Here is a 27,538-nt window from a genome sequence, read left to right on the forward strand (position 1 = left end):
TTGCCAACTGGCACATCCATGGCAATAGTCCATGGTATGGAACAGCCTATAGGCTTTTGGGTCTATAGGCCCTCTCACGATCTGTTTGCATTGTGGGAACTGATGCATTATGGCTTTCCCCCATATCTTTCTGCTTATACAAGAAGCCCTGGTCTGTGTCTATGCTAACAGGACGAGTGGTCAAGGATGATGGGAATTGTAGTCCAAAACATCTGGAGGGCTGAAGGTTGGGGGTGCCTGCTGTAGATCGTTCTGTCCAGACACTGAGGTCCAGCGCCGAGGGCCTTCTGGCAGTTCCCTCCCTACGAGAAGTCAAGTTACAGGGAATCAAGCAGAGGGCCTTCTTGGTAGTGGCACCCGCCCTGTGAAACGCCCTCCCACCAGATGTCAAAGAGAAAAAGAACTACTAAACTTTTAGAAGACATCTGAAGGCAGCCCTATTTAGAGAAGCTTTTAATGGTTAAATGGTTATTGTATTTTAGTGTTTTGTTGGAAGCTGTCCAGAGTGGCTGGGGAAACCCAGCCAGATGGGCGGGGTATAAATAATAAATTATTATTGTTGTTGTTGTTGTTGTTGTTGTTGTTGTTATTATTATTATAGGTGAATGGTGATGCACCAGGGAATGCTAAAGTTGCCTGGGCAGCGCAGGTCCTCTCGAGTTTCCAGGAAGAGAGGCACCCACACAATGAAGAGCCACAGCATGGATTCGTCCCACATAGACCAGGGCTTCTTGTATAAGCAGAAAGGGCTCTTCCCCAACCTTCAGCCCTCCAGATGTTTTGGACTACAATTCCCATCACCCCTGACCACTGGTCCTGTTATGGGAGTTGTAGGCCAGAACATCTGGAGGCCTGTAGGTTGAGGATGCCTGATCTACAGTGATGCCTAAGCCTTTCTGTGGAGTTGAAGTCTGCTAGCCTCCTATTTTTAACCATGATTTTTGGTGCGAAATGCCGCCCACCCTCAGAAGCGGGGTTGTACGTGGCTGATGGCGTCTAATATGAACTTAGCCAATGAAACAAACAGAGAAGAAAAATTAAGAGGTGCAAATAACACAAAGAATGGCACAAATTTTTTGGGGGGGAGAAGTCATAAGTAGAATTCCCAACCTTATATTTACAGCTATTTCTGATCCGGTAGCATTCACCTGCCATCAAGAATGTCAGTAGGAGAAGATCAAAATACAGCGTTTAAACTACTCTGTCCAAAACTGGATATTCCTGCTGTTACTAATGTAGTGTTTCACTCCCACTTATACCCATATAATCTGCAGGGATGAAAGCCTGATTTCCAGTGAATTTCTGGAAAATGGGCAGGGGATATGCTTTCTTTTCCTTTGAAATAATTAAAGCTAAGTCGCTTTGCCTGTTTCTGTTCATTTTTTTAGGTTCCAGTCTACAGGAAAACTAACTGGTCACCTGGGCCCTGTTATGTGCCTTACTGTAGACCGCATTTCCAATGGGCAAGATCTCATAATTACTGGCTCAAAGGATCACTATATCAAGGTATTGTCTCCTGCAACTTTACCACAGGAGTAATGCAAGAAGCTTCGAGAATAGGTTTCCATTTTCTTTGGTTCTTTCCCTGCAAGATGTGGAAATGCACTGCACTCCATTTCGACTCAGAACAATGCCTGAGGCTGCAATACTATACCCACAACTAGGGGTAAACCACATTAAGTGCAATGGAACATAAAGACACGTATAGGATGTCACTGCTGGTCTGTCTTTTCTTTTTTCCTTTCCAGAAAAGGCTAGTCAAACTGACATTCTCACCTGTCCCTGGAAAAATATAAATTCAAAGTCAAAAAGTCTTTGGGAACTTCTAGGGTTTTTGTTTCGATGTCGGAGAATAAAATAATTGGATTAACTTTCACTCATTATTCAAGAAAGCATACTATTTCCTCCAGGGAGTTTTAAGTTATTTCCTAAATATTAGTATGCATGTGGACTTACTAAGAGGTGAAAGTCACTTTTCTCCCAGGTATTTGTGCTTAGGTTTGCAACCTAATCTCAGGAATTGCTTTTATTCCCTTCTTTCTTGAAGAATTATTCCAAATGTTATTTCTGGCCTCTCCTTAGTTTTGACCTGAATACTTTATAATTTTTATGGCTCATAATTACCACATAGACAAAAGGGTGTCAAATCTTCTAATCTTCCTATAGATACCTCTATAGGTTTTACAAACAGTTATTTCTATTCATCATCTGGTGATAGTTTGCTGTTGTGGTTATAAAATAAGAAGTTGACAGACCGTGTAGTGAAAAGGCCTCAAATTATTTTCTGCGTAATAATCTGGTGTCCGTTCTTTGCGATACTGTGATAGTGAGATGGGAAGAGATAGTAATGGCAGCATTTAACCAAAAAGCACACACCTGTAATTTGAGCTAAAGGGGGGAAATTAAGTAAAACTGTGCTGGCTTATATATTTCAGATAGCGCATCATTTTTATTGAATTAGTTAATTATTAAAATCAGTCCGTGGTTGGTGCTACTGCACTATTACAAATCCTTTGTAGACGTTTGTATAATACTACTGTGTTGAGTGGGTATTTATGTTTTGTCAATTCCTGACCAAGATTTATGTTGCAGATTTGAAATTGTTTTGCTCCTATTCCAGATGTTTGATGTAACTGAAGGAGCTCTGGGAACTGTAAGCCCTACACACAACTTTGAGCCTCCCCATTATGATGGCATAGAAGCGCTTACTATCATGGGAGACAACCTTTTTAGCGGATCCAGAGATAATGGAATTAAAAAGTGGGACTTGGCTCAAAAAGACCTCATCCAGGTATTGTTAAAATATAATAGGAACCTTGCAAAACAGAGCTGCCCCCAAACTGAAATTCTTCAGCTACTCCAAAATGAGGCTTCAAAATTTTGAAAGCCAAAAATAATAGTATTTGGATCTAGAAAACTAATTTTAGAATCTGAAAAGGTTGGATTGAAAATTTTAGTTTGAATCAATATCAGCTGGGCTTTTCTTCACCTAAGCAGAAGATTGACAATGTGCAGCTTGCTATATGTTGATAGACCTTTATTTGTGGTCCTCAGACTTCTGGCAGAATTCTGGTAAAATTCCCAGCATCCATCTTAACTGGCTAACCTTCACAATTGCAGAGGATGTGTTTGATCACGCAGTAGAGAAATACGGGAGTAGGAGATAGAACTTTGAAAGCACACAGTCTAATTTCAGTAGATGCTATATTGCCAACTTGCTCTGGAGTAAGCAAGCCATAGTTATTTTAAGAAGTGGACTTAAGTCTTCCATGTTTGAGGACCGCAATTTAATCATGTGAATTGTCCTCTGCTTCATATTATCTGATGCATTTTTCAGAGCTGAACTTTCCTTTCCTCTCCTTATGGATGATGTTGTTTCTCAACCTGATTTTGCGATATGTCTTTTCAGCAAGTTCCTAATGCCCACAAGGACTGGGTCTGTGCTCTTGGACTTGTGCCCGGTTCCCCCGTGCTTCTCAGCGGCTGCCGCGGGGGCATTCTGAAACTCTGGAACGTAGATACATTTGCACCAATAAGCGAACTCAAGGGACACGACAGTCCCATCAATGCCATCTGCACCAATTCCGGCCAGATTTTTACTGCATCAGAGTAAGTTGCTTTTAATGTTCTTTGCACACGCTGCATAGCTGGAAAGATTTCTGAGCATTCCAATAATAATAATAATAATAATAATAATAATAATAATAATTATTTATACCCCGCCCTCCCTGGCCAGAGCTGGGTTCAGGGCATCTGACACCAGTAAAATTACAATAAAAACATAATGGGGGGGGGGACCAATTTAAAATACAGGTTAGAATGCCATTTAAAATGCAACCTCATTTTAAAAGTAGCCCATAGATCAAAACCGTAAGGGGAGGGAAACATAAGGGTCAGACTGAGTCCAAACCAAAGGCCAGGCGGAACAGCTGTGCCTTGAAGACCCTGCGGAAAGATGTCAAGTCCCGCAGGGCCCTAGTCTCTTGTGACAGAGCGTTCCACCAAGTCGGGGCCAGTACTGAAAAGGCCCTGGCCCTGGTTGAGACCAATCTAACCACCTTGTTACTTGGGACCTCCAAAGTGTTATTATTTATGGACCTTAAGGTCCTCCGCGGGGCATACCAGGAGAGGCGGTCCCGTAGGTACGTGGGTCCTAGGCCGCATAGGGCCTATGCTGGCAGTGAGTGATCTTCTTTGCTTTCCAGTACGTGCAGAAATTCAAAGGGTTTGTCTACATTGTGAACCACCAACTAAATTTTCTGCACATTTACGGTCATAGCTGGCAGAAGTTTAAACTGTGTTATTATTTGGGTTGGTTGGGTTTGTTTAAAAAACTACCTAATGTAAAATGTTAATTGTTTTATATGGAGACATGTATTTTTATTGAATATTATGCTATAAGCTACTTGTAAGGGAAAAGCATAAAAATAGATAAGTTTGTGATATAGCTACTTGTTTGCAGTTAATGAGCCTTTGTTTGTCAAAGGCTTTGATGTCATGCCATAATACTTAATAGTAAAGGTAAAGGTAAAGGTACCCCTGCCCGTACGGGCCAGTCTTGCCAGACTCTAGGGTTGTGCGCCCATCTCACTCAAGAGGCCGTGGGCCAGCGCTGTCCGAAGACACTTCCGGGTCACGTGGCCAGCGTGACATCGCTGCTCTGGCGAGCCAGAGCCGCACACGGAAACGCCGTTTACCTTCCCGCTGGTAAGCGGTCCCTATTTATCTACTTGCACCCGGAGGTGCTTTCGAACTGCTAGGTTGGCAGGCGCTGGGACTGAACGACGGGAGCGCACCCCACCGCAGGGATTCGAACCGCCGACCTTTCGATCGGCAAGCCCTAGGCGCTGAGGCTTTTACCCACACTTAATACAATGTATTAAAACACAGTCGTAGCATAATAGCTTATCAGGACTAGTGTAAATGTAAAGTTAGTAAGCAAGTTTTCAGGTGTACTGGAGCCTCGTAATTCTGAACAGCTCAAAAGCTTGCTCATGACTATGTGACTTTTACTTGGTACTTATAAATGCTATTATTTTATTTGGGTCTTTATGCCTAGTGAACCAACAGAATCAGTAACATAGAGCAGGCATCCCCAAACTCGGCCCTCCAGCTGTTTTGGGACTACAGTTCCCATCATCCCTGACCACTCGTCCTGTTAACTAGGGATGATGGGAGTTGTAGTCCCAAAACAGCTGGAGGGCTGAGTTTGGGGATGCCTGATATAAAGCCTCTTTCAGTGTGCTTCTCAGTCTGTTTCCTATATTTCACAGTAATGCAATGAAATTGTTGTGGGACGCATTTGAGAATCTTTGCTCTGCTTGAGCTAGCAAGTCTCTAAAAATCACTGAGCTGCGCCGCATTCGCTTTCTCGAGAGACTGCTTTTGATTAAGGGAACAGTTCAGTGGAAGAGTTTTTGGTTTTTTAATTCGCGGGTACTGCGCTGTGGGTTAAACCACAGAGCCTAGGACTTGCCGATCAGAAGGTCGGAGGTTTGAATCCCCGCGACGGGGTGAGCTCCCATTGCTCAGTCCCTGCTCCTCCAACCTAGCAGTTCGAAAGCACGTCAAAGTGCAAGTAGATAAATAGGTACCACTCCGGCGGGAAGGTAAACGGCGTTTCCATGCACTGCTCTGGTTCACCAGAAGCGGCTTAGTCACGCTGGCCACATGACTTGGAAGCTGTACGCCGGCTCCCTCGGCCAACGAAGCGAGATGAGCGCCGCAACCCCAGAGTCAGTCACAACTGGACCTAATGGTCAGGGGTCCCTTTACCTTTACCTTACTGTATATAAATGGGGAAACGGCTTTTCTCTGCTGCTTCCTTTTCCCACTTCACGCTAATAGATTTGGTTGCTTAAAAATATTTTGCAGCGATCGGACTGTGAGAATCTGGAAGGCTCCCTGCAGCTTCGATGGACAGATCTCCGATCCTGGTGATGCGAGCGAAGATGTGGCCAGTAATTAAAGACGAGCGTTGCAGTGCTAGACTTCATAGGCACCTGCTTGCAGCTGGAGAGGAAGAAGAAGATGCAGCTCGACTGTACCGTTTAAGTGTGTCGTATTCTGCTGAAATTGCTGCCCTTAAGAACTGCCTTCTGTACTATATTTCAAATACTAGTCTGTTGGTGGTATGCTTGCCTCACATATAACGGCTGGATTTGTGTGCATTTATTAGCTTTGTAAGTTGAACAAACTGGAAGCCTTTCGCCCTGGAATGGTTGTCTCAAGACCTGTAACCTAGGATGTGAAAGTGCCCTGTGTACCTCACTCTCTGACCCCTTCTGTTCAGCTGAGCTTCACTTAATGGTTGTATGGAATGTGCCAGCATATCTCTTGTCTCATTTCCCAAGCCTTTAATGGAAGAGCAGCGGGGGTCCTAAAAAGTTTACTTATGTTTTGCTGCTGTAAGAAACTAAGACTGGAGTGTAAGGGAGGGCGGAGTCTTAGTTTGAGACGGATTACTGCCCTGACTGTGTCATGCTAACAATGAATGCCATACGACCCGCGTTAGTTGTTAGCATTATACTCTTGCTGACCAAAGTTGTGCAGCTGTGTCTACTCTGTGCTCAGGACTAGAAACTAAAATGCTGTCAAGTCATTAACATTTTATTAGTGCTCTGCCTACCACAGTATTCTTACAGAAAAACCTTAATCTATTTTCCTTATGTTTCCGTCATCTCATGATGTTTTATTTAAGAGGAAAAACAAGGTGTCCTTCCTTTTTAACATACTTTGATATGCTGCTAAATATATTTTAGATATGTTTGTTGAACCTTGGAGTTAGTTAAAAGAACGGTAGCAACTGTGTCAACAAAAGGCCGTGTGTAAATACATGGGGTGTAAAGAGAGACTATCTTAACAGTGTGCCTGTGTGGATTTTTTTAATTGCTGTAGATTTGAGTGTGGATATTGAACGAGAGGGTTGTATAATTTATCCAGCTTTTCGGAACATTCATTTGTAAATTCGGCAAGTTTTAGGAACAGTGTTTTATTGGGTTTGCTGTGGGGTAGAGGATATGAACTTGTAAATGTACGGCTTGTGATAGTTGATGCTTACATTAAAAAAAAAAAAGACCCACACAATTGAATGTGAACACTTTCATTTATTTATTTTTTATAAAATATTTATTAAAGTTTCAGAAAAAGAAATTACATAAAAACAAGAAATACAAAAGAAAAAGACAAAAATAAAAATACAAGAAAAATACAGAATAAAAAAGTAAGTACACTTACAGAAAAAAGGAAAAAAGGAAAAAAATAAAAAATCAATCTTTCCATATCTTACATTCATATCCTTGTTTCCCTGACCTCCTCATACCTCCCTTTTTTGTGTTCCAATTCAATTAATTAATTCAGCAATTTCTTTCCCTCCTTATTATCCCGATCTTTGATCTTAATATATTATAACATTAAATTTTTACCTATTTAGAAATCCAATTTTTCCATATTCTTTTATATCATTACAGCTAGAAACCACTTAACTTCAATCAAACATCATTCTAACATTCATTAATTTTGCAATATTTCTGTAAATAGTCTTTAAATTTCTTCCAATCTTCTTCCACCAACTCTACTCCCTGGTCTCGGATTCTACCAGTCATTTCCACCAATTCCATGTAGTCCATGGAACACTTTCATTGCCGCTACTTTTGTTTGGCACAATACATGAAGAGAAATTAATGTGACACAGGACCCAAGTACTGTACAGAGACGTAAGCAGCCCTGTGGCGTTCAGACTAAAAAGGGTGCTTTGTGGATTGCTTTGTTACTCTTTAATGGCCTTTGCTGTTAATCCAAAGAGTGGTCATTAAGGGTAAAGGCTTCCGAGTGCCATTGTAACCCTGGTCATTATCTGAAGGTGGATGGCAGAGGGGAATACAAAGAAAATATCTGAAATCTCCACCTTTTTAAATGCGGAAACTTATTTTGAAATAAAATTAATAATACAGGCAACGAAAGGAAGAATGCATGTAGCAATCAGCTCACTGATTGCCATCTTTAGTATATCATAGGTAAGGATGTATGACAATTAAAGAAAAAGTAAAAAGCTGGTGACCTCTTGCTAGAGGAGGTATCAGTCAGAAATGCTTGAGGAGGGGGGCATAAGTGTCCCCCCCTTCACCTGGCTGAGAGGGAACAAAGGGAACTTGTGGCAGTCTTGGGACTGGAGTAGAGAAGAGAAACAGACCTGTCTTGCTGTCACCAGGAATCTAAAGCTATGGCATTGGGGAGGAAGATCTGTTGGAGTTTTAATGCTGTGAGCCCTGCCACCTGCCACTCGGTCTGCATACACGTCAGGGCCGGATTTAGGTTTGATGAGGCCCTAAACTACTGAAGGCAATGGGGCCCTTTATATGTCCAGCTGTCCTTTGCCAACAACAAATTGTCGCTGGTTTTTTGTGTTGAATGTGGCGCTGTGGGTTAAGCCACAGAGCCTAGGACTTGCTGATCAGAAGGTTGGCGGTTCGAATCCCCGCGACGGGGTGAGCTCGGTCCCTGCTCCTGCCAACCTAGCAGTTTGAAAGCACGTCAAAGTGCAAGTAGATAAATAGGTACCGCTCTGGCGGGAAGGTAAACTGCGTTTCTGTGCGCTGCTCTGGTTCGCCAGAAGCGGCTTAGTCATGCGGGCCACATGACCCGGAAGCTGTCTGCGGACAAACGCCGGCTCCCTCAGCCAGTAAAGTGAGATGAGCACCACAACCCCAGAGTCGGCCACAACAGGACCTAGTGGTCAGGGGTCCCTTTACCTTTATATGCTACATGGTAATTTATGGACCTAATAGATATCTAAAGCCATTTGCACATAACAAAATATGTATTTTATCAAAGTAATTGATATAGAAATGAGCAAACTAGTGATATTTTAGGGAGCAGGCTAGCAGATGGGGCCCATTAATTACATCATAGGAGCCTACACAACACAAAACACTGTTTTATTTTATTTGTAGGTTTTTTTATTTGTTTTTTATCTTATATTTTACAAATGTACATCCAGTTTTTTCCCCCTTTAATTTTTTTTGGGCTCCCCAAGAGAGTGGGGCCCTAAGCTATAGCTTGTTTAGCTTATACATAAATCTGACACTGATACACTTATATGTAACCTGCATATCGCCAAAACCACCATCTGTCTCCAGTGACTACTGAGGAAACCCAACCTACAGTAAGTATTGGGATCTCTGATTATTTCTCATAGCCTGAAAGTGAGGTTCTGAATTTGCCCAAATGGGCAACAGGGTGGTGACCAATCAGGGACCAAGGCTAAAATGTTTTTGGAATACATCAGCAGAAAGACCAGTGAGTACATTTCAGTTTATAAAAAATATAAGCATAATAATACCATAGAGAAATCGGCACATTATACATAAAAAGAATCCTGGGGAAAGGAGAAAGAACATTATATGTAAGTAATGACCACATGGCAAACAAAACAGGATATAAATATTCACGCTTTAAACTTTGTTCAGCAGAAAAATGCACAACTTAACTATTACAAGCAGCAATTGTATCAGGAAAAGCAAGTAAGAATTTTAGCAATTAATTAACTCTAAATTGTGCCCTGGAACTTCTACCAGTCCATGCTAGTTCAAAGCTTTACTATGTAACAGTGATAAAGCAAATTTCCTTAAATATGAAGACTAGAAATTAAAAGGAATAGAGGAGGACTAAAAGGAAAAATCAAGATCTGGAGAGTAAGGCCCAGAAGAGTCCAGAGGGCAGAGGGGAGGAAAAACCAGAAAATAAAATGGTGAAGTTTCAGCGTCACCAAGGAATACACTATGCCTGTGTGTTTGTGTATACAGGAAAGCTCAATCTCTTAAATATTGCTCATGAACCAAGGTTCTAGTTCAGGCATGGCCAAACTTGGTCCTCCAGCTGTTTTGGGACTACAACTCCCTCATCCCTAGCTAACAGGACCAGTGGTCAGGGATGATGGGAATTGTCGACCCAAAACAGCAGGAGGACCAAGTTTCGCCATACCTGGTCTGGACCAAGGATTGGTTCAGAGGGAAATGGCTGCAACCTTGAAGAAGCAACACGTTCAAGGCAAGGAAACCCTTCTCTCAAAAAAGAAGGCAAAGGGCCCAAGAAGAAACAAAGAACTGCTGAGAATCTTGGAGCTAAGAAAACGAAGAAAAATAAGGGAGCTCCAGCACTTGAGGTGCAACCTCTTTTTCATCTCTCAACATCTCCAGATTCAATATTTTCTCTCACACTACTTTTCTCTCTCTCTCAAATCCAGTTCTGTATTGGTAAATGAAAAAAGTCGGAGGCCAACAGCTGTACAAACAGGTGTTGGTTTTTTTAAAAAAAATAATAATTCAATTAATTATATTTGGGGAGTGACATATTCCTTGATAAAGCTGAAAAGAGAATCATGAAGGTCGTCAGAGCTGCCGGCAAATCTTGTATCGTCTTCACCCTGGTACACGATCTTGGTGCATGATCACGGCTCAGCTACAGCCTTTGCCAGCCTTATTGTCCTCATGTTCCAGCGCAGGGTCACTCAGGGATGCTGGCTGTAGGGAATACTGTACATTGCACCTTCTTTTCACCGCAGTCCATTGTGGCATAGCTTGAGCGAGGCCTGGTCACCACAGGAATCACTTACTTATTCTCCCTTGCTTTTGTAATCCAGAGTTCCAGACCCAGAAAAACACACGCCCTCCCTCGCAACAGGAAACACTCAGACTGTTTATGAGCCACAGATTGAACGAAATATCCCTTCAGTTCCACAGCTCTGTAGGCCTTGTCTTCAGCACCTCTGAACCACAACCCCACCATACAAAATAAATGAAACCTATGCTGCTCAGAGATTGGAGTGCAGGTAACAAAATTAATGCAGGAGTAGATCACATATGAGACAAAGCAGCACTTCAAGTACCCAGGTAAGTGATGGAGTAGGCTCCTGGGACTAACGCGCCCCCCCCAAAAAAATCTGTTGAGCCCTTCAAGCATTCTAGTCAAATACCCAAAAGCCCTCAGGGCTCCTCGCTTGTGGAATGCTCTCCCCAGGGAGACCCCTGACCCCTTCATTACATATCTTTATCTTTTAGTCAAAAACATTTCTCTTCTTCCAGGCCTTTAGTTAATGAAACAATCTATGACCTTTTAAACTGCATGGTGTGGGTATTGTTTTTGTTGTTATGGTATGTGTTTTTGTGTTCTTATATTGAGACCCCTGGGCATAGTAAAGGTAAAGGGACCCCTGACCATTAGGTCCAGTCGTGACTGACTCTAGGGTTGCGGCGCTCATCTCGCTTTATTGGCCGAGGGAGCCGGCATACAGCTTCCGGGTCATGTGGCTAGCATGACTAAGCTATTTCTGGCGAACCAGAGCACCACACGGAAACACCGTTTACATTCCCACTGGAGTGGTACCTATTTATCTACTTGCACTTTGATGTGCTTTCGAACTGCTAGGTTGGCAGGAGCAGGGACCGAGCAATGGGAGCTCACCCCGTCGCGGGGATTCGAACCTTCTGATCGGCAAGTCCTAGGCTCTGTGGTTTAACCCACCATGACACCCTTTTACCCCTGGGCATAGGGTGGTATATAAACAACAACAACAACTGTCCTATGACCTTTCCCCCCTCAATTTTTTAAAATTCATTTTATAACACAAATAAAAAACACAAAAATTCTTGTCGTATCCTTATTTTTCTAAACATTGTTAAGTGGGCTTCCCCAAGTCCCACCTATCTGATTTTCATTTTACTTCATCTTTAGCAGTTTACATATATCATAATTTCTAACCATCTCTTTTTTAAAAATCATACTTAACGTCACATTTTATCACTTACAAATAATACTGTTTTAAAATGCCCTATCTTCTACTTCTAACCCTACAGCCTATATCCACTTCCAAAGCTATTGTAAGGTTTAAATATTAGCATATTTTTTCAAATATTCCGTAAACTTCTTCTAGTCTTCTTCCACCGTCTCTTCTCTCTGGTCTTGGAGTCTCCCGGTCAGTTCGGCATATAGTCCATCATCTTCATCTGCCATTCTTCGATAGTTGGTAAATCTTGTTTCTTCCAATTCTTTGCTAACAATATTCTTGCAGCTGTTGTGGCATACAGAAGAAAAAGTAACATCCTTTTTGGGGATTTCACCCCCCACTATACCAAGTACAGTGGTACCTCGGGTTACATACACTTCAGGTTACAGACTCCGCTAACCCAGAAATAGTATCTCGGGTTAAGAACTTTGCTTCAGGATGAGTACAGAATCGTGCTTCGTTGGCACGGTGGCAGCAGGAGGCCCCATTAGCTAAAGTGTTGCTTCAGGTTAAGAACAGTTTCAGGTTAAGAACGGACCTCCGGAACGAATTAAGAACCTAACCCGAGGTACCACTGAAAAAGGCTTCTGGTTTTTTAATAAATGTGTTTTTCAACTCATTATAAATCCTTTCCCAGAAGTCTTTTACCTTGGGGCACGTCCACCACATGTGATAAAAGGTTCCTTCTTTTTCTCTACATTTCCAGCATTTATTATCATGAGTATGATACATTTTTGCTAACTTCACTGGTGTTAAATACCATCTGTACATTTTCATAAAATTTTCTCTTAATACATTACAAGCTGTAAAATTGATTCCCTTTTCCCACAATTTCTCCCAATCCACCATCATGGTATTGTGCCCCACATCCCTGGCCCATTCAATCATTACAGATTTCACTTGTTCATCTTTCGTATGCTATTCCAGCAATAAATTATACATCTTTGTTTGTTTGTTTGTTTGTTTGTTTGTTTTGTTTTTCTATCTAGTAATTCCGTTTCCAGATTGGATTTCTCTGTTTGAAAACCGATTTTCTTATCCATTTTAAACACTTCATTTATCTGGATGTACTGGAACCAGTCATCTATGTCCTGGGAGCTTTGCATTATGGTGGTATAGAAATTTAATAAAAATAATAAGGCATCAGGCCATCTCTTCTGGCTCTGGCCCAATAACACCACATCACCAGGGACCACCCCTAGGTTTCAGGTTAGGGCCCTGATATCTCAAGGTCCAGGATATTCTTGACCTGGAAACCTCTTTTCAAGTGTTTGAAAGGAAAACTCAAAGAGAACATTTAATGCCTGCCCTCTGCTATTCCTGCCCTATCCACCTCCATCATGCATTGAAGGCCCTCGCTTTGGAAAGGAGATTGAAGCTCAAGCAGGATCTCCCATGAAGATGACAGAGGCCAAGCCAGTGGCTCCTCCTTTTGATAGGTGATGCTCTTTTGAAATCTAGAATCGGGGCAGGGTTAAAGTAAAAGCCCCATGATCCTGTGCAGAACATGATGGGTACATGATAATGGGCCTAGTGAATCAAAGACCCATCTAGTCCAGCCAACCAGACCACAGACAGGGGCTATTCCCAGCAGGTGATATTCAGAGGCACATTGCCTCCTGCAGAGCCACCGTGCTTAGTAGCCCTTCCTAGCCTAATCTTCCATGAAAAAGCCCATAACATCTCTTTCCTCTTCTATAAAAATTCTTGCAGCATCGTTTTCTCAGAGGAAACGTGGAGCTTTGACTTTAGATCCATGATCCCCTGTGATAAAAGACTGCAAAGATCTCCGTAATGTATTGTAGGGTGCAAAATAGTAGGGAGAGTGTTAATTAAAGTGATTTAAGAGGAGTAGGATCATTCCCCTATCTCTGTGGTCAAATGCACGTGTTAAACTTCAAATCTATGCCCACATTGGCCTTGTAGCTTCTGTTACATAAGCAACTCTTCCCCCTTCTTTTCCTGAAGACAGCATTTTTTGATTACAAATACATTTGCAACTTGTCTTCCCTTCAACCTTACATAACCTGCAAATAAGGTCATTTTTCCCCCTTATCAAAGCAACAAATATTTGCAGTGTGTCAGCTTGCAGATAACTCTGTGTGCCCCGCTAGATCTTGCTTATAAAAGGCCATTGTCTGAGGAGCTTGTGTTATATCTATTCAACCATGGAGAGAAATAAGAAGCTTCATTTTTTGGCTCTTGCTCTTGCAGGTAAGATAGAATTTTATAGTTGGATAGAGGTACATTGGAAGGTGTTTCATATTGAGTCAGTCCATTGCTCTATCTAGCTCACTAGACCAGGAATTCCCAAACTTGGGTCTCCAGCTGTTTTGGGAGTACAATTCTCATCACTCTTGACCACTGGTCCTGCTAGCTAAAGATGATGGGAGTTGTAGTCCAAAAACAGCTGGAGACCCAAGTTTGGGGATCCCTGGTCTGGAAGAACTGGCAGTGGTCCTCCAAGGTTATAATGACCCTTTGCCAATCGGATGCCCTCCCATCAGCCTCAGTTTGGGGCCAATGGAATTGGTCCCCCCAAACATCCTTTGCTACCTTCACAGGTGCAGTTCTCTGTTTGAGTCAAATGTGCCTTGGGGTTATGGAACAAAAATACACTTAAAAAAAATTGTAGTAGGTGCCTGTAAAGGTGAACTGCGGTAGACAAGTTGCCCAGATCCATTTGTGTTTCCCTTGATAAAAGACTTTCTTCAAAATGCATCTATAATGCAGCTGCCCTTTTTCTTGTTCTTGGATTGTGTTCAACAGCTGTTATTGATTCTTCATTCATTCAGTAATTCAACCGTGTATGTATCTTACCCGTCCAATGCATTCCCTTTTTTGGGAGCAGTTTGTTGTTGTTGTTTAGTTGTTTAGTCGTGTCCGACTCTTCGTGACCCCATGGACCAGAGCATGCCAGGCACTCCTGTCTTCCACTGCCTCCCACAGTTTGGTCAAACTCATGCTGGTAGCTTCAAGAACACTGTCCAACCATCTTGTCCTCTGTCGTCCCCTTCTCCTTGTGCCCTCCATCTTTCCCAACATCACGGTCTTTTCTCTTCTGATGAGGTAGCCAAAGTATTGGAGCCTCAGCTTCAGAATCTGTCCTTCCAGTGAGCACTCGGGGCTGATTTCCTTCAGAATGGAGAGGTTTGATCTTCTTGCAGTCCATGGGACTCTCAAGAGTCTCCTCCAGCACCATAATTCAAACGCATCAATTCTTCAGCGATCAGCCTTCTTTATGGTCCAGCTCTCACTTCCATACATCACTACTGGGAAAACCATAGCTTTAACTATACGGACCTTTGTTGGCAAGGTGATGTCTCTGCTTTTTAAGATGCTGTCTAGGTTGGTCATTGCTTGGAGCAGTTTACAATAGTCCAAAGTGCTGTGATCCATAAGAACAATATACAAACAGTCTGAGGAGACAGACATTCAAAGACTCCCCAGAAAAGAAACCCTCGTCTGCCTAATATGACAAAAGCTTGCTGGAACAGGGAAGCTTTCACTGGGCAGTAAAGGAGACGGCCAAATCAACCTTCAGTAATCTGGTGCAATCGCCAAGAAGGCCCATGCTCTTGTCCCAGTCAGTCAGGCATCCTGCACAGCTGGGGCATAGAGGAAGGTGTTTTAGGGAGTAGCAGGCCGGTTACAGGCACTGGAAGAGGCAGTCTTTAGTGTATCTTGGCTCAACTGTTGATCTGTGAGGATGTCTACCTCCTTCGATCATAAGTAGCAAAATAGTTCAAAACAGAACCAAAGAAAGGGGAGAAGATACTGGAAAGGAGGAATGCTGATTGATAAATTAACTGGCAGTCTTTCGGTTCGAATGCCTTCCATAGTGGCTTCTTTGTCTCTTTACAAATCAGACCCTGCAGGTTCTTTGAAAAGGGTGGTTTCTGAGCAATTTGTAAAGAAACATGCCCTTGAAGAAGGCGCTTTTGCAAATTTTGCAGGCAAATTTAACAATAAACATGCACCTTTCCAGCATCTTTGAGATACACTTCCCCTGTTTTGTTTACATCATTAGATGCTTCCTGTTTTGGAAATTTTCCTTTCAGCAAAATAGTTCCCCACACAACGTGCTTTAGGTTGTAGCTCTTCTTTAGGAACAACCGGACTGGTTTCAGCTGGGAAACGGCAGCAATTCTGCCGGCTATCTGCTAAAGCAGGTAAAATGCAATATCCCTCTTCTCTCAATTCCTGTGATGGTGCCTTCCCGTTCTCCCCCAAAATGGGTGGCCAAATGTTGGCTTTGGGAATGGCATGTGGTTATTCTTACCAGCAGGCTATAAAGAATGTCAGTCACCCATGTGGAAAACCAATACTGGTAGCATCTGCTTTCCCCAAAATGAGAGATTTTTTTAAAAGCCACCAGTGGGCAGCACAAGCTTTTGCTAAGGGGTTTAAAATCGTTTTTATTATTACTTCTAAGACCTTCTGTGCGAGTTCAGATCTAGAATTAAAATGCTTCCCTTCTCTAGAGATTGCGTGGGATTACGTATTTATTTATTCACGGGGGAGAAAGTGTATGGGATACGATCTCATTCAAAATGTTTCTGTTTGCAAAGTGGAATACAATGAACAGTATTCTTAAGGCCTGGCGGGATTAAGCATTATTCTAAGCATGCCATAGAACAGTTCCCAAAGCAAACCGGGTCCCTGCTGTAGCGCAATTGCCAGAATTGTGGCAGCACAATATGCAGATTGTGCTTATCAAGTGTTTTCATGGCACTTTAAATATCGGTACATGATGTCCCCGTAAACTTCAGTATTTAAAAGGCCATGAACATTCTTGGCATCAGGTCACCAAAGAAAAGAAAGAATTTCTGGGGGTGGTCTGGGAGAAAGAGCTACACCTCATATTGAGGGAACTCGGAAATCTTGACAGGGTGGACTGGAAAGACGATAGTTGCAATTTGCTCAACAAATACTCTGATGTCAAGGTTCTTTCAATTGTGCAGAATTTATTTGTTTTTTTGGGGGTAGTGAATGTGCAGGGACTTCAGCTATATCTCTGTAAAGTTCACCATTACTCTGTGGGGTTAGGAAGCATTCTCAGAATGCCAGAAGTCCCAAAATGTTGTCAAAAGGCAATGGGATCGTGACCAGTCAAATAGCGCTAGGTGGAAATATGTAGACCGTGGGTAGTCAAACTAAGGCCCAGGGGCCGGATCCAGCCCAATCGCCTTCTAAATCCCGCCCATGGGCAGTCCAGGAATCAGCGTGTTTTTACATGAGTAGAATGTGTCCTTTTTAAAAGATGCATCTCTGGGTTATTTGTGGGGCCTGCCTGATGTTTTTACATGAGTAGAATGTGTGCTTTTATTTAAAATTCATCTCTGGGTTATTTGTGGGGCATAGGAATTTGTTTTCCATCCAAAAAAATATAGTCCGGCCCTCCCTCAAGGTCTGAGGGACAGTGGACCGGCCCCCTGCTGAAAAAGTTTGCTGACCCCTGATGGACACCTACAATACGGAGATCCACTAGAGCAGGAATGGGGAATATTTGGACCTGCCAGATGTTAGACACGAATTCCCATTGGCCCCAGTCAGCTTGGCAAAGTATACAATGAGAGTTAAGTCAGAGATCTATGTCCTACTGCTCTGCACGCAGTAGCATGCACTCAGTGAACTAGGGGGACTAGGCTAATCTCCTAAATGTTCCCTGTGAATTAGAGTATTAAAGTATTAAAGGCAGCTTCTGCCTAGTTTAGGGAGGAAGGAGTGATCCTCACATGCACAATGTTGTGGCGTCACCACCACCCCAGTCGCTCTCTCAAGTTGGCGCCTCTGGCCCTAATTGTTTCCCTAGGAAAAATTTCACCGGACGCCACTGACTGTACAATAGTGCCATCCCCACAACTTAGTTATATTAGGTGCATCTGAAAAGGAGCACAAACGTCTGTACATTTAGAGGTGGGCCAGATCCTAAGTCAGTGTTCATGGAAATGCAGCCTTAGGTATCATCTCCTCTTCCACTTATCTTCCTTGGTGTCAAGAATGAGCCCATGGTGGACTCTGGGGGAAGCAGTTTGGAGCAGACAGCAAGAGCAAAGGATTGGCCGGGAGTAATTGTCTAATAGCTACTCAAAGATCAGGAACTAGGAAACAAGGGTGATCAGGCCAGGGCCCATGGGACAGACTCCCTCCCCCCCCCCCCAGTAATCAAAGCCACGAGGGACGCGGGTGGCGCTGTGGGTTAAACCACAGAACCTAGGACTTGCCGATCGGAAGGTCTGCGGTTCGAATCCCCGCAACAAGGTGAGCTCCCGTTGCTTGGTCCTTGCTCCTGCCAACCTAGCAGTTCGAAAGCACGTCAAAGTGCAAGTAGATAAATAGGTACTGCTCCAGCGGGAAGCAGGAAACGGTGCTGCTGGCCACATGACCCGGAAGCTGTACGCCGGCTCCCTCAGCCAATAAAATGAGATAAGCGCCGCAACCCCGGAGTCAGCCACGACTTGACCTAATGGTCAGGGGTCCCCTTTACCTTTAACTAATCAAAGCCAGCTCAAGAAATTTAGCTGCCTGAGGCAATGGACATGTTGTGCATATCCCCAATTGGACTGGTAGTTGAAGCTTTCTCCAATACTAGTGAAAGGACACTTGAGGGCAGCAGGATAGTGTGTGGGGGAGGAGGCAGGCCGCATGATAATCATAGCTCTGGCCACGCCCCCACCTCATTATCTGCCGCCTGAGGCAGCTACCTCAGCCCTGCCAATGGGTGTTCAGTGCTAACTGAGCCCTTAAAAACTCCCTGGGTGTGGCTTACCTCTTTCAGGCCCTGTGGAAGAAGTAAGTCAGACCTAGGGAATACAGTCATGCCTCGGGTTACAGACGCTTCAGGTTACGTTTTTTTGGGTTACGAACCACTGGAACCTGGAACGGGTTACTTCCGGATTTCGGTGGTCATGCATGTGCAGAAGTGCTCAATTGCAACCTGCACGTGCGCAGACGCGTCGCTGCGGGTTGCGGACGCTGCGGATTGCGAACGTGCACCCCACACGGATCGTGTTTGCAATCTGAACGTCCACTGCATACAGAAAAATAGAGAAAATGGTGAGCAGGCTTGTTGGCATGTGAGGCCCATCGGGACGAGAACGCTGCGTCTTCACTGGCGACTGGCCCGGGAGCTCACTGGCCTGCCCTGTTTCATGGGTAGTCTCTGGTTTGGAAGGTTCTAGGTTTCTGGGGTTGGGCTTAATGTCAAGATCCAGATGTAGGATTTGGGCTGCTGTGCCTCTTGACTCAGTTGGCCTCTGCCAACTGTCAGTCACTGGGACCATGACCCCCAAGTTCATAAATTATACTCTGGTGGGTAGCTAGCTGCAAGGTAGCACCTCTTATCGGGGCTTTTTTTCAGACAGAACTTGCTGGAACTCTGGCACCTCTCAGGCGGGCGCCATTGCCATTCTAAGAGAACAAGAGGTGTTTGTGGTGAGTTCCGGCACCTTCTTTTCCAGAAGAATAGCGCTGCCTACTATAAACCAATGGGAGTCATACATATACTATAGAAGTGGATTAACTAGTTCCCGACACATTAACTGAAGAGTCATCCTGACCAGAAAGATCTCTTGGTTGGAATTGTGAATGTTGCTCTCAGCCACAGCTTCACTCCCACAATGGTTTATTGTGTGACTTAACCTTCCTGCAGCTTTGACATGCTTCTCACAAGAAAAGAGCCTCGCTTCGGAGATGGATTCAATCACTGATATACTGCTAAATTAAATGGGGATAATTACGTTGAATTATAATTTGGGAGCCAGCAATTAGTATTTCCAGAAGCTTTAGTCAAAAGTGAAAGGCTCTGTGCAGTGGGATTTTAATTGACTTTATATAATGTTTGGTGGCAACAGCAACTTCTTATTAACATACATTCTTAGGAAGGAACTAATCTTGCATGCTCCACCTTATGTAATTTATTTCTGAGTGGCATTTGTGAACATCACCCTAAAGAGGGCAATAGACAAATGGTATTGAGTTGGTATTATGACAATGGAGAGGGAAGGTTGCTATGATGGCACCTGCCTTGGAGGGCCACTCCCTCTCTTCTTCACGTTGCCAAAAGATGTCTCAGAAGCTCTTAGCTCACACCCAAACCATACATTGAAATCACTTCTATGCTACTGTGACAGTCTGTCCTGATCCTCTGGCCTACCTGCCAGCCAGAAAGTGTGTCAAGACCAAGTCCAAAATCCGAGTTCAGCATCCACAAAGTCCACAGTCTGAGATCTGAAGCCGAAGGTCAGGAAACGAGGTTTAGGGTCAACCCAAGTCCCAAGTCAGGATGCGGTCCAGCATCAAGCCTGAAGTAGAAACCTGTGGAGGTTCAGGAGTATCCAACACAAGGTCCCTCAATTAATATTAATAATAAAAATAACAAATTAATTTTATTATTTATACCCTGCCCATCTGGCTGGCTTTCCCAGCCACTCTGGGCAGCTCCCAACATAATATTAAAAACACAATAAAACATCAAACATTTTTAAAAAACTTCACTAAACAGAGCTGCCTTCTAAAAGTCAGAAAGTTGTTTAGTTCCTTGACCTCTGATAGGAGGGCATTCCACAGGGCGGGTGCCACTACCGAGAAGGCCCTCTGTAACCTCACTTCTCGCAGTGAGGGAACTGCCAGAAGGCCTTTGGAGCTGGACCTCATTTCTTCCTTCTTTCTTTCTTTCTTTCTTTCTTTCTTTCTTTCTTTCTTTCTTTCTTTCTTTCTAAATTTATCTATTTGGTTTTTCAGATAAAAAATTTGCAGTCACATGTCCAACATACAGCATAAAAACAAGATTCCAATGGATCTCTTGGAGTTCCCTCCTCCCATTTGTGGGTTCCATTGTTAATCATTTCCTCCTGCATCTTTTATAATAATCCAAATCTTTTCCCTCTCTATTGTGTCCCAAATTCACCACTAAACTACAAGTGATATTCCAATCCTGCTAACGATTTGAACTTTTTACAATGGTCTTTAAGATAAGATATAAATGTTCCTTATTAAAGTTTTGTTATTGGCCCAAAGATGGAAATAAGATAAAGTCCCTACCAGAGAAGAATGGCAGATCAAGTTGATGGATTATTCTCAAATGGCAAAAATGACCGGAAGAATCAGAAATCAGGAAGATTGAATCCATTAATTTCTGTTTCTCCCCTCTTAGTTTTAAGCCAGGCTTACGCTGTGAGGGAAGATGGACTATATGGTTACTCTTTGACCGGAAAACCAGAGAAGACAGAGAAAGGCTGGAGGTAAAAGTCAGCTTTTGTTATTCCTCTCCACCCCAGTTCTTTGTGTATTTAATATTTTGTACACTGACAACACTTTTCTGATATCTCTTGATTTTTCCTCAAATGTAAAGCCTTGCTTGATAGTGAAGAAGCCATATGCTTTGCAAATGGATGTGGATTGTTTAATGCTGAAAACAATGCAAAGAGCAACGGAAAAGTGCAACGATTGTGCATATTGCGCAATGCTTAAGCTAGCAAAGATAAAAGATAGCTAACTGCATTTACCTGCACAGAAGCCCAGGCAAAGCTACACTCCGAAGGTTGCAGTGTACACCTAGAGCTCTGCATAAGCAAGAATAATCCATTTCTTCTGTGATGGCCTCCCACACAAATAATAATAATAATAATAATAATAATAATAATAATAATAATAACTTTTATTATTTATACCTCGCCCATTTGGCTGGGTTACCCCAGCCACTCTGGGCGGCTTACAGCACATACAAATTGTAAAGCATTAGACAATAAAAAATTCCCGATACAGGGTTGCCGTCAGATATCTTCTAAAAGTCAGTTAGTTGTTTATTTCTTGACATTTGACAGAAAGGCGTTCCACAGAGCCACTACCAAGAAGGCCCTCTGCCTCACACTCTATCAAGGGCCTACTCCCTGATATTGAAAAGAATAAGTCAATCTTTGCTCATGTGGAGTTCACGGCCGCATCTACACAGCTATAAAAATAACATTCTGAAAAATAACCACTTTAAAGCTCACAATGGAAAATTCCATGGAGTTCCAATTTCCACTCCACAGCGCCATCTGTTGTCACATTGTTATAACACATTTATAACGTTTTATTTTTACTAATATAGTAAAAATAAATATAGTCCGTGCATGTAGTCTAATATCCTTTGAGCTGAGTTCTACTTGTGGAAAAGGTACTTGCGGCACCTGCTAATGGAAGAGGGGTAGGCAAAGTGTGCTGATTCCTCTTTCCTTCTGTCCCCACACCCTCAGTCTTCTCTGGGACATTGTGGGACCATATGGAGTAGCACAGGAGAGGGAGATTAGGCAAATATTCCCTCTCTCCTTCTATCAGAAAGAGCCTCACCTGGATCAGAGGTGCTACCCTTCACGGTAAAACTCCTTCTATGAGCAGAAGGGTATCTTAGGATCCAGTCCGGAGTGTCTGGAGAGTAGAAACCATTAATGCTTTATTTTAATAACAAACAATGGAGCCAGGCTCATGGCATAAGAATTGATTTGATTTTCGCAAATGGAATTGCAACGCAATGGTTCTGAATCAATAAAACTGTTCACTGGACGGGAACTAGATGACATAAAGTTGGATTTAATTACCACAAACTGAATCACAATACAATTATTCTGGATGAATAAAGGGTTCACTAGACGGGACACAGAATAATAATGGACATTTATGTCCCAGATGCCTTCTCTGCCTGTGGACCTGTGTGGCCATGTGGCATTTTATTGAATTATAAGGCCTTGATTGTAGAATTTTGATCCTGATTTAGCCGATCCGGATTAAAATCCCAACCGATTCATGGATCCATTTCCTTGAGTCTCCATGTAAAGTGTATTGTAAAACACTTTGCAGAAATGTCATAAAGCGGTGGGTAATATTCTTTCAATGGGATATATTTAGACACATGAACTGACCACTAGAGTGAGATTTTGGAGATGTATGCTTACCGAATGTTCAGAGAACAAAATATTTTTCACTCCTTGCTGACTGCTCATAGAAACAGACAATATAGTATGAAGATAAATGGCGGTGTGTCTTTTCCAGGGTGGCCCTGTCAAGACGTGGAACAGCTTCCCTCTACGGAAATGACATTCCTCAACTTGCGTTGGATGTGGAGTTTCAGACAGAGGACAGAGTCAGGTTTAAGGTGAGTGAAAGAGAAAGCAAGCAAGGAAAGAAGTTGGTCAGCTATCATAATAATAATAATAATAATAATAATAATAATAATAATAATAATAATTTATTATTTGTACCCCGCCCATCTGGCTGGGTTTCCCCAGCCACTCTGGGCGGCTTCCATAGAAACCAAAAATACACTAAAATATCACACATTAAAAACTTCCCTGAACAGGGCCGCCTTAAGATGTCTTCTGAATGTCAGGTAGTTGTTTATCGCTTTGACATCTGATGGGAGGGCGTTCCACAGGGCGGGCGCCACTACCGAGAAGGCCCTCTGCCTGGTTCCCTGTAACCTCACTTCTCACAATGAGGGAACAGCCAGAAGGCCCTCGGCACTGGACCTCAGCGTCCGGGCAGAACGATGGGGGTGGAGACGCTCCTTCAGGTATACTGGGCCGAGGCCATTTAGGGCTTTAAAGGTCAACACCAGCACTTTGAATTGTGCTCGGAAACATACTGGGAGCCAATGTAGGTCTTTCAAGACCAGTGTTATGTGGTCTCTGCAGCCGCTCCCAGTCACCAGTCTAGCTGCCGCATTCTGGATTAGTTGTAGTTTCCGAGTCACCTTCAAAGGTAGCCCCACGTAGAGCGCATTGCAGTAGTCCAAGCGGGAGATAACTAGAGCATGCACCACTCTGGCGAGACAGTCTGCAGGCAGGTAGGATCTCAGCCTGTGTACCAGGTGGAGTTGGTAGACAGATGCCCTGGATACAGAATTGACATGCGCCTATCATTTATGCACAACCTACTGATAACTCTATGTTTATTTTGTATGTGTCTCTTCTTATTTGGAAATAGATCTATGACCCTAACAACCAACGCTTCGAAGTTCCTCTCAAGATTGAATCCCCTCCTCTCGCTGCTGCTGACACCAGCTATGACATTGAATTTGTCAACGATTTATCTCTTCGGTTTAAAATCATAAGGAAAGCCACAGGAACTGTTCTGTGAGTACAAGCTATATTAAGTTTGCTTGCTGGGGAAAAAAATAAATAAAACAAGAAGTGATGGAACTGAGATGAGCACCATTTCTCATGCATTGCAGCTTGGCTCAGCATGAAAGGAAAAGAAAAATGATCCTTTCTATCCTGAGTATAAGTTCCGTTTGTCACAGAAATAGCAGGGAGCAAATTATTCCTTGTCTTCGCTGAAGGGATAAAATGCCAGGTGCACACATGCAGATGAAGAAATATTGAGTGAGTATATTTTCTTTCCATAATCCCTCATCAGATGGGTGATTAGCTAATACTCTTCGCCCTTGTGCAGATATGAGTTAGTGTTATGTACTGAGTTGATCAGGATCCAAAAGGCAGCAGTCTGATTGGTGCTAGAACAATAGGATTCAGAATGCAGCAGTCTGATTGGTGCTAGAACAATAGGATTCAGAATGCAGCAGTCTGATTGGTGCTAGAACAATAGGATTCAGAATGCAGCAGTCTGAGTGGTCCTAGAACAATAGGGTTCAGAATGCAGCAGTCTGATTGGTCCACAGGAGCCACCCAATCCAGCTCCAGGTGGAAGTGAATCCGCAACCTGATTGGCCTACAGGTGAATCCTGGAATTAGCCAATCACGTGGGGCCCATTGTGTAAATAATGTATATAAAGCAGACATTCTGGGGGAACTTCCATTCCTCCTCACCACTATGAGCTGAATAAAGAGCACGAAATCCACTTTCGACTCCGAGTGTATTTCAGTTAGTTTAAGACTTCTTCAAGAAAAGGTGCATTATCTGTGTCCAGATCTTCACATGTAATGATCACACTGTATCTACATATCCATGTAGCCATAGCCGGTCTCAACTTTTGGTCATGCATACATGCAGTGAAATGGGTAATCATCATCATATGTTATAATCTACATGTAGGATGGCATTTATTCTCACATGAAATCTGCGTAGGAAATTGAGAATGTATGAAGAGGCCCTGAGACAAGGATAAGATCGTCTGCTAGGTTTTGGGCATCTGGTTGTGGTTTCTGAAATGTGGATTTAATGGCATTTGCCAGCTTTACGAAAAGAGGAGACTGAGCAGTAGTTTAGAGGAAGCCAGAGGGCAGTCTTGGCTAATACGTTTATCGGCAGTAAAGCAAGATGCTTGGCTGCTTAACATTGCCTGGAAGGAAAAACAGTATCAGGAAATCATGATTCCTTTCAGGGGCTTATGTAAGTTCTTGCAAAATCTGCTTCTCTTTCTTTCTTTCAATGGAGAATTAATTTTCAAGGTGATGCTTGGTTAGTCGCTTTTGCCAAAAGAGGATGTGTTGAATGAAACATTAGCGTGGGAAAAAGACTAGCAGGGATTTCATATAACATGTTCAGAAAGGAGGGGGAAGGCATAGACAGTACCAGGGGGAGGCAGGGGGGCTGTTAAAAACAACACACACACCCAGCAAGTCGCTCTCCTTCCACTTATTCCGCCCCCATTTCTGAACTCCTGTTTATTAACAAGTGCATTTTTTTTTCTTTCTCAATTTTCACCCACTTAGAAATATACCGTATTTTTTGCTCTATAAGACTCACTTTTTTCCCTCCTAAAAAGTAAGGGGAAATGTGTGTGCGTCTTATGGAGCGAATGCAGGCTGCGCAGCTATCACAGAACAGCAGGCTGCTTTCACTGCACAGCGATCCCTCTTGCTGTTCTGGCTTCTGAGATTCAGAACTCTCCCCCCCCCCTTGTTTTCCTCCTCCAAATACTAGGTGCGTCTTGTGGTCTGGTTATAGAGCGAAAAATATGGTACTTTGACCCCTCAATATCCCCTCTGCCATTTTTCCATGGCATGAAGGACACAGCCAGTCAGTACTGATTTCAGGGTCTCCAGCCCAGCTGAACTGCACTCTTCTTCATTTCATTTTTTGTGTGAAATGAAAATCCTTGCTCCTTGCATTCATTGGTTCCTCTGTTCAAACTGGACCATGTTGTTCCCCTCAAAAAACTTACACTAGCCGGGCGAAGAGGAGAGGGGCAAAGGGATGTCCTTGATGCCATTTTAGAACCGTGTCTGCCCAACTTAAACTAGCAGTGTGGCTATTCCCATACTGTAGTTGCATAGCTGTCAACTTACAGATTTGAAAATAAGGGACCAGCAGCCTTGAAAATAAGGGATCAGCAGCCAAAATAAGGGATTTTCCGGGCACAGGTATGTTCAACTTCTGAGCCCCTCTGAGCCAAAGGCAGAAAGCCCAGCCAGCAGCCAAATGAAGCCTCATCAATAAGGGACAGCAGCGGGACATGGCGCTGGGATAAGGGACTGTCCCGCCCAATAAGGGACACTTGACAGCTATGTGTAGTTGTTTGACTGGCATTTATTCTTCTTGTTTGGTTTCTGCCTTTTCATCCCTCCCTTGAAATCATTGGGACTGAAACTCTCAGTCTACACCCATAAGCACGCAATTAACTCATGCTTTATAGGGAAAGTCCCACTAGACCAAGTGGGATTTTCTTCTTGGTATGCAAGTTTAGGACTGTCCTGCCTTTCTCATTTGTTTTCTGTGGGGCTTAGGCATGCCCAGCTACCGCCACATGCATATTTGCACTGGCAGATTCTGCTACACAGAAAAGAGTGGAGTTAATATAGTCGGCTTATCAGAAAGCCAAGCCGGGGTTTACAAAGGGATGCGCCTCGATTGCTTAACATTAAATGAACATCCGCACAGTGGTACCTCAGGTTACATATGCTTCAGGTTACAGACGCTTCAAGTTACAGACTCCGCTAACCCAGAAATAGTACCTCAGGTTAAGAACTTTGCTTCAGGATGAGAATAGAAATTGCGTGGCAGCAGCAGGAGGCCCTATTAGCTAAAGTGGTGCTTCAGGTTAAGAACAGTTTCAGGTTAAGAACGGACCTCCGGAATGAATTACCATAAGTACTTAACCAGAGGTACCACTGTATAGTTATATATATATATATATATATATATATATATATATATATATATGTTTTCGTAGATTTTCACGGGTATATATATATATATATATATATATGATATTGCTTGAATTCACAACGCGCAAGAGAATCCTCACCTTGGATCTTGTACCTTGGATCTCGAATGCCTTGGCTCCCGAACAAATTGGCTCCTGAATGATCGAAACCTGGAAGTGAGTGTTCTGAATTTCGAACGATTTTCGGAAGCTGAACGTCCAGCGCGGCTTCCATGGCTTCCAATTGGCTGCAGGAGCTTCCTGCAGAAGCCATGTTTGGGTTTCCGAACGTTTTGGAAGTTGAACAGACGTCAGGAACAGATTCCTTTCGACTTCCAAGGTACGACTGTATTCCTTTTCCAGATGGGGAGCTCAGCCATAGGGTATTCTCCAGGAGACCCTGGGTGAGTAAGAGCTTTAATCCCGATGTTAGAAGTTTTGGGTTTATACTCTAGTCCAGGTCCAGGTCCAGGTCCTCTAGTCCAGAGGCTTGACAACCATATGTCAGGAGTGCTCTGATGGTGTTTCCTGCTTGGCAGGGGGTTGGACTCCATGGCCCTTGTGGTCTCTTCCAACTCTATGATTCTATGATTCTATTCTATGATTCTAGGTCTCCCAGATGTTTTGGACAGCAACTCCTATCATCCCCAGGCAGCACCAAAACATCT

The 27,538-nt window shown here is 43.2% G+C and overlaps 2 protein-coding genes across 17 annotated transcripts in view; both read left to right on the plus strand.

Annotated features, from left to right (window-relative positions):
- Positions 1 to 7,086, plus strand: part of KIF21A (kinesin family member 21A) — a 95,576-nt gene extending 88,490 nt beyond the window's left edge. For all 16 annotated transcript variants that reach the window (XM_083463262.1, XM_083463266.1, XM_083463255.1 and 13 more), the window contains 4 exons: positions 1,389 to 1,506; positions 2,621 to 2,791; positions 3,410 to 3,609; positions 5,875 to 7,086. In XM_083463262.1, coding sequence (XP_083319388.1) covers positions 1,389 to 1,506; positions 2,621 to 2,791; positions 3,410 to 3,609; positions 5,875 to 5,968 — 583 coding nt within the window. In that variant the 3' untranslated portion in view covers positions 5,969 to 7,086. The remainder of the gene's footprint in view (positions 1 to 1,388; positions 1,507 to 2,620; positions 2,792 to 3,409; positions 3,610 to 5,874) is intronic.
- A 6,789-nt stretch (positions 7,087 to 13,875) lies between these two features.
- The window catches only part of LOC310687782 (sucrase-isomaltase, intestinal-like), a 90,144-nt gene continuing 76,481 nt past the window's right edge, over positions 13,876 to 27,538 (plus strand). The window contains exons 1-4 of the mRNA XM_083463443.1: positions 13,876 to 13,996; positions 20,940 to 21,027; positions 22,817 to 22,919; positions 23,750 to 23,898. Coding sequence (XP_083319569.1) covers positions 13,951 to 13,996; positions 20,940 to 21,027; positions 22,817 to 22,919; positions 23,750 to 23,898 — 386 coding nt within the window. The 5' untranslated portion in view covers positions 13,876 to 13,950. The remainder of the gene's footprint in view (positions 13,997 to 20,939; positions 21,028 to 22,816; positions 22,920 to 23,749; positions 23,899 to 27,538) is intronic.

The sequence above is a fragment of the Podarcis liolepis genome (assembly GCF_965112155.1).
Source record: "Podarcis liolepis genome assembly, chromosome: 10".
Classification (NCBI taxonomy): Eukaryota; Metazoa; Chordata; class Lepidosauria; order Squamata; family Lacertidae; genus Podarcis; species Podarcis liolepis.